Genomic DNA, 7,349 nt, shown 5'->3' with positions numbered 1-7,349 from the left:
CATCCGTGAAGCGGCAGGCGACGCCGAAGCAGAAAGGCTTCAAAAATCACAGAATCCGCATAAATCACATTAGATCACCGCGAGTTTATTTCTTCATAAGCAACACAATTATTCCGCAGATTTCCAAGAGTTTGTTGCGTAACCGGGACGTTTTCACGCCCCACCAACGGTAGTGCTTGAGCACTACCTCTTCAGGACTTTTTTCTTCCGTTCATTGAATGGGAGGGTACCAATCAGAAGAACTATTGGCAGTGAGACATAAGGGACATGCACATATTGAACTTTATGGATAGCATTGCCATACATCGCATCGCAACCATACTCGGACCGTCTCTCAAGTCTTGATTCCATTCCAAATGTATCAGAAGTCTCGGAGTCTTGGAAGTGCCCAAGGGCGCGAGCACGGGTCATCAGTGTTTACTCATCACTATCCTGTCTTATCATAGTCGAGAAATTCATGGTATGTCCTTAACCCGAAGCAAGTGGCGTATCCCGGAGAGGGGACGGGGATGGAGGGCATCGAGAGCACGTGATTTCCGCGATGATCGATCGTAAGATATGCGCGTCTGAGGAGAGAGGCCGATCGATCCATCGACAATCACCTTAGATAGCACATTCAATACTTCGTTCAATCAACGGTTTAAAGGGACCTGGAGGGTTTTGCCGAACATTGGTTATACAGTGAGCTCCGCTTGATAGGAACACATAGGGACCAGGCAATCTCGATCCGAATAGGCCGAGGATCCGATTAACCAGAGCTCAAATCAACGGAAACCACTGATCGGCACTCTCCGAGAGCGATCCGATCAAGCGGAGGATCCCTTTAACCGGTGTTCCCTTAAAGCGAGGTTCAGTGTTTCCGAAGCTTTGAATACCCGGAAAAGGACTGTGAGAGGCCCTCAATGAGTTAGGAGAGCCGAGGTGTCAGTCTTGTTGTGTGCGGGTGACCCTTGTATGGTTCGCTGCAGCCCAGTCTATTAACATGGGAAATCCCACCGGCTCATTCGGGACCGAGTGATTGGTCCCATGAAACCAGGCTTACCATACACATACATGAATCTGTGGCAGAGAGTTTTGCTGTATGCTGATGTAGGTTTATTCTGATCATTACGGTGGGGTAACCCAGGAAGGATTTTATGAGGATCAAAAAATGCCTGATCGGTACACTCGGATCTTTACAGCCTTATCGGGCTGTTACCGATCGGGGCGAGACCACCCAGTGAGGATCATTAGCAATCGAAAACTCAAGATCGGGATCATCTCACCCCGATCGGAAGTCCCCAGTGATATCTAGTCACTCTCCGATCGTCAAATCTTGAAACGGATCGAACGAACCATTAATGAGCGACGATAGCCTCATAGCGGTCGGTATCAATCTAACCTGCCTCGATCGGCATCAGCTGTTCGGTTTCAGCCTACCGCGACTGGCGCAGAAAAAGTTACAAACCATAGGAATCAACGGATCATTGGATTCGAGAGAAAATCGACTTCGTTGCCTCGAATTTCATTCCCTCCGAGCCCGTCTCACTAGGTCGGATGACACGACCCTCATTTTCAGAATTGCTTCGTGATGATTCATCATTCACCATCGAAACTAATCACAATCTCTCAAATCCAATGACCCATTGATGCCTATGGTTTGAAACTTTCTCTGCCGATATCTCGGAAACTCTTGGTTTCTGGAGAAAATACCCCATCAGCTTTTTTTGTTCAGAATGTCGAGATCCATCGATTCGAGGAGGAACCCGATACCGTATCCGAGAAACCAGAGCTTCCAGCAAAGAGGGGATATCATTTTCGGATGTAGAATCGAAAATCCGTGAGGGTAAGCCATGACACTTTTCTCTCTAAACCCAACCGTTATCGAGATTAAGTAGAAAAAACAGATCCGTCACCACCCTGTTTGGTCCTTTTCCGAGTCAATTGATGGGGGAAATCTCAAAGGCTCAGTCAGGTTATCGGTTCGATGTAATCAAGCGTCCCTCGCAGATACTTGGGGCCGTTATCGAGGGGTGTCACTGTGTACTGATGTATATTCCGATATTTGCGGCTTTGCATGTCCGCTCGCGTCAATGCCGATCAGGGAGGGGTCAGAGAGCGAGGATTTCGTGAGCATCCAGAACATGCCAGATCGGTTCTTTTCCTCCGATTCGGACCTTTGGAGCAGTGTTCCCCAAACTGGGCTCCGTCTCCGATGGTCTGCCGAAAATTTCCCGTTCCTCCAGGACTCAAGTTCACTCTCGGTTTTCAAAGCATCCTCTGTACCCTTTCCGGTGGGAATCGATGGTTTCGTGGAGGTAAAAGAGTATGCATTGTTTTATAGCTCACACATCGATGCCGTGGGGCTCCGAGGAGCCCCTGCGGACCCCCTCAGGTGCTTGGTGGGAGAAAAAGTTTGAGGACTACTTGGAGCCTTATCGATTTGATACCGATCGGCGCGGGGCCACTCAGGGAGAATTATCCGCAATGAAGAACTGCAAGATCAGTATCATCCCACCCCGATCGGAAGTAATCACTCCTATCACGTCGCTCTTCCATCGTCATATCTCGATGAGCATCGGGCGAACCGTTCATGAGCGACGATAGCCCCTTGGCGGTAGATATAAATCCACCCAACCTCGTTCGCACCAGCTTCCCGTTCGGTATCAGCTGACCGTCTCCGATGGTCTGCCGAAAATTTCCCGTTCCTCCAGGACTCAAGTTCACTCTCGGTTTTCAAAGCATCCTCTGTACCCTTTCCGGTGGGAATCGATGGTTTCGTGGAGGTAAAAGAGTATGCATTGTTTTATAGCTCACACATCGATGCCGTGGGGCTCCGAGGAGCCCCTGCGGACCCCCTCAGGTGCTTGGTGGGAGTCACTGATGACTCATCAGTGTCATAAGTCGGGCTGTGCATTGTGCATACCGCATAATTTCTTGCATACTGCATATTCTATTGATTTCAGAATTTCCATGAATATTTATATAATTCCGTCATATGAGCTCCCATAAGTGAGTTTTCTATCTTGAATCGAGAGTATATCGACTCTTTATCACGAGCCGGGGCGAAATCTGTCGAGAACCCCACAAATGCAGTACTTTCGGATAACGCTGTAGCCTTGCCCACGTTGTTGTAGGTAAACTAGACAAGGTAAGCTCCGGTCGAAGTTATCATCTCATGTGCGAGGCTTTGGAGAAAACCAAAGATTTCGCAATTGTTCGTGAAATCTCTGGAATCACTGTGGACAGACGGCGTTCTCTTCGAGAATGTACTGGTCTTCGTGACCGACGCAGCTCGGTACATGACGAAAGCTAGAGCCGGCTTCAGAGTGCTATTCCCCCGGTTGATACATGTCACGCGTGTGGCGCACGGCCTGCATAGAGTGTCCGAACAGGTGCGCTCGCTCTTTCCGAAGGTAGATCGATTGATGGCGAGCATGAAGATGGTACTTTCGAAGAGTCCTTCCCGCATTTCCTCTTCGAAGCAGAAGTTGACCAGCCTTCCACCGAAACCAATCGTGACTCGCTGGGTAACCTGGCTGAAAGCGGTTGAATACTACGCAGAGAATTTCCAGCGTCTGAAGAGCTTCGCTTGTGACAAGCTACATGAGGAGGATGCAGCTGCTATCGGAAAAGCTCAGCATCTATTCGTTGACGCTCCTGTACAGGCTGGACTTCCTACAATCGCATCGCACTTTTCCGGACGCCATCACAGCCCTCGGAGCGCACGGGCTGCCCGTGGAGGAAGCTACGGGAGTGATCGGAAAAGCTCGAGAGAGTCTCTAGACACTGCCGCGAGTGCCTATAGACCGTAAATTTGAGGAAGTTTTCAGCAAGAACACCGGTTTTGCTGAGTTGTGTCGTGTTCGCATTGGCGTGCTTCCCCATGGTAACGCCCGGGGCGGTCAACGAAAATTTTCATTTTTCGGACGCGATCAACCAAAATGCCGCCCCCTGTCCGAATATTTTTCGCGAGAAATTTCGGAAATTTTCACAAAAATACCCGTTTTTTTGAATGTCGATCTCGAAAATGCCGCCCCCGAGGGTGCCGCCCGGGGCGGACTGGAATGAATCGAATGAATCTTAACATCGGTGATAATTGATGGTGGGATTTTACTGATACGCGGGTGAGGAGCAGGTCATCGGATGATGGGTTTGTGAGGGAGATGCTTGTCGAGCACGATTCGGCGCAGCTGAATCAAGTTTCGAAGTCGAGTGTCCCCCGATACGACTTAAGAGGGAACACTGCGCCTCTGGAGACCTGAGGTGTTTTAGGCCGGCCTGTCGCTCAACCTTCCCTCATCCGCTCTCTCCTCGGCCTTCTAGGATACTTTAGCGCCCCCTGCTGAGATTCTTGAATATGTACTGGTCTCAATGACCGTCCTTCCATCCTCATGGGGAGTAATTTTATTAGAAATTCACGATCACTTTTCTCAGTTCCGGAGTTTCTCCAGCTTCGTCGGAGATCATTTGCGAAATTCATTTCAACTTATAAAATTATATTATTCCTAACATACCCTTCTCTATCTTTATCACATTTCCCCGGGGGTTGTCTTGACTGGGATCATTGAAGAACACTCGACTATTCTCCGGGGCTCAGGCGAATCAGTTGAGTTTGTAGGCTTTTCTCCAACCACCGTGACACGTGTTTGAATGCCAGTAAGCATTAAAATCCTGATACATCCGTCGACGATGGATGGTGTGTAGCCTAGCACAGAGTCTGCAGGCGTAATGCGGGGGCTCTGTCAATTGGTAGAAGTTCCTGCAAGCGACGGAATATCTTTATCTGATCGATATTTCATTCACAATATCTTCCGTGATGAGATCGGTATCTTCTTCAAGTAGTACCTATACAATATGATATGTTTCATGAAGCTCGAATTGTTTGCGAACTCACCTCCACTTATGGTAGCTGTTATAGAGCTTAGGATCGTTTCCCACTTTCTGCAAGTAGTGTGCCAGCTCTTTGACGCTAGCGAACTTATTCACATTGATGTAACTTCCAGGTGGGGCAACTCTGGAATAATCGGCTCCACCGAGAACCACGGGAACCATTTCGCCGAGTTCTAGAGCGTTGAACAATTTCTCGGTCACGTAGTCTGTACAGATCGCGTTTTCGAAGCTTAGATAGAACAGATAGTGCTTCGAGAACTCTCTGAAACAATCATCAGCTTGCTCGCGGGGACACTTAAGCGGACCGCAGGTTCCGACAATGTCAGTATGGACGCCGTAACGCGAAAGTTCTGAAACCAGGGTCTCTCGTTCGCTAGCCGTGCTGCAGTGAGAAACGAACCAAGCAGCCATTTTCGTTTTGTTAGCGAAATAGTCCAGCTTATCTGATTTTTTGTATCGATAAAGAGTTTCTACCCTCTTCATCAGCGGGAAGTCAGCATCAAGTCGGTACGTGATCGTCCAGTTGAAAAGGTCATTGAAGACCTCAGGTATCGGCGGCGAGTAAGGGGGTGCTTCCGCATTCAATAGGGTAAAGATCTGATCAGGTGATCTGCGTTTCGGAACATCAGCCGGATCGATGTCTCTCAGATGAACTATGACGGCGTCGGCTTCTACCGATCGATCCGACGTGACACGACACGGGTATTCTGGGCACATCTGCGACAGCGGGGGAATATAATCGGGCTGTTTGAAGAAGGAGTTCCATAACAGAATTGTCTTGACTCCCTCCTCGGATAGGATGCTTGGGTCCTTAGCTCCCCCATCGAGCGATATGTCTTTGATGGGAGTGAAATGATTCCCCCTCGTCGGTTCGTGACTAGAGACTCTGACAGGCTGGACATCCCTGAACGCGTTGACCTCGCTTCTCGGCTTGACTTCATCTGCCAGATTCGGACTCGCATTCGGGGCTGAACTGACGTAGAGGAGAAATGCGCAGGCAATAAATGATGCAAGGTATACGAAGAATAGCTTCTGTGACGGATTGCGCAGCAGAGTTGGTCTCTCGTGAAAAGGACTCCATCGATGCAACCAGTGCAAGCGGGGTAACTTCATCGGCGGCGCGTCGCCTGAGGAGAGAAAAACAGTCATAAGAGTCAACTCTCTTTCTAAGTGGAAGTATTCGACTGTAATTTTCGTCAGCGTGCTCGAGTCCGCCTGTATGAGTCGTTCCGCTCGGTGGAGACAGTGTTGTACTGCGATGAGTTCTAGAATAATCGGCCTGTCATCGTCGGAATGGTACCTGTTCCCGAGAATAGGCCCAGCGGATCCGACCCCGCGGCTCTTATTGGTTACGCTTGCATGTCCCTTGCAAGCTCTCGTGGTTCGGATTCTGATTATCCCTCCCGGCACAGCTTATTATCGCCACTATATTCAAGCGAAGGGCAAACCCATATAGAGGCATCCGTGATCCATGACAGTGGCACGAGCAGCTCCCGCCGTAATCATACAGAGCTCTGGTGTAGGTGCTGTCTAGCTGCATTCAAGGCGGTATCACGGCATCTCTTCTTCTGGCGAACGCGCCGTCCTCATAGAAATGGGGACTTGATGATGCGGCGGACGAATAAGATGAAAAATATAGGCGCTCTCCCCGAGGGCTCCGCCGAACATCCGGAGAACCTCGTGTTTCGCATACGTCGGGGGTAAATTTATTTTTCCCGGATGTTGATAAGTTTTCACGAGTGAACTCACTGTCTTCCATGCTAATGGATATTGTCAGAGATGGTTGACGACGAGACTCATCGGAGCCACGCATCGGGATCCCTTGAGGAGTCCTTCTTCCAAACGGCGCGGATCCCACTCCGCAGTAGATCCGACAGAGATCAATCGTGTTCAATGAGGTTGAGCTCAATCGATCCACTTTCTCGGGGATACATGGCAAAATCTGACATGTGCGGTTCCGAATGGGCTCCCTCGCGGAAAATCTGTGAATCCGCTCGAGTATGCAGACTTTGCAAGGATTCAGGAGCGAAGATGCCTCGGTTCCCAGATTTTTCGCAGCTCGTCCGGGTGTCCGGGATTCAGGTTGCGTTGAGCGCCCGGGTGTCCTCACTCTGGTGATTAAGATATTTCCTCCCTTCGCCAGATTGAGCGGAAGATCACATCGAAAGTGAGCGGCACGTGGCACAAGGGAATCATGCATGCAGCTCGTGCAAGACAATCCCCCTTGTTCGCATGAACAACGCTATGACATCAGGCCGAAGTGTCAGGGGCATCGGAGTCGCGGTGTCTCGGATCGCTCGCTGCGAGGATCTTTCGCATACGATGGCCGGCGAGGCAGAGATCCTGTTGTCTCGACGGAGGATCCCTGCGCAGCTCATACACGATCCTGCCAATATGATCGAGATCGTAACTTGGGTATGGAGCTAGGTAATGAGGTCCGCAGGAGTACCCCAGAATACCGTTCGCATACAGAAAAA

The 7,349-nt window shown here is 49.9% G+C and overlaps 1 protein-coding gene across 1 annotated transcript; it reads right to left on the bottom strand.

The window, feature by feature from the left end:
* Positions 1-4,584: 4,584 nt before the first annotated feature.
* On the bottom strand, positions 4,585-6,631 carry LOC100897830 (alpha-(1,3)-fucosyltransferase C). The gene is made up of 3 exons (XM_018639408.1): positions 6,622-6,631; positions 4,877-5,999; positions 4,585-4,741 (listed from the first exon to the last, which is right to left on the bottom strand). The coding sequence occupies exons 1-3, from the start codon at positions 6,629-6,631 to the stop codon at positions 4,585-4,587; spliced, it is 1,290 nt and encodes a 429-aa protein (XP_018494924.1).
* Between the last annotated feature and the right edge of the window lie 718 nt (positions 6,632-7,349).

This window comes from Galendromus occidentalis, unplaced genomic scaffold (genome assembly GCF_000255335.2).
Source record: "Galendromus occidentalis unplaced genomic scaffold, Mocc_1.1 scf7180000077437, whole genome shotgun sequence".
NCBI classification, from domain to species: Eukaryota; Metazoa; Arthropoda; class Arachnida; order Mesostigmata; family Phytoseiidae; genus Galendromus; species Galendromus occidentalis.
The sequence above is the reverse complement of the archived record's forward strand: the minus strand, read 5'-3'. Positions and strand labels throughout refer to the sequence as shown.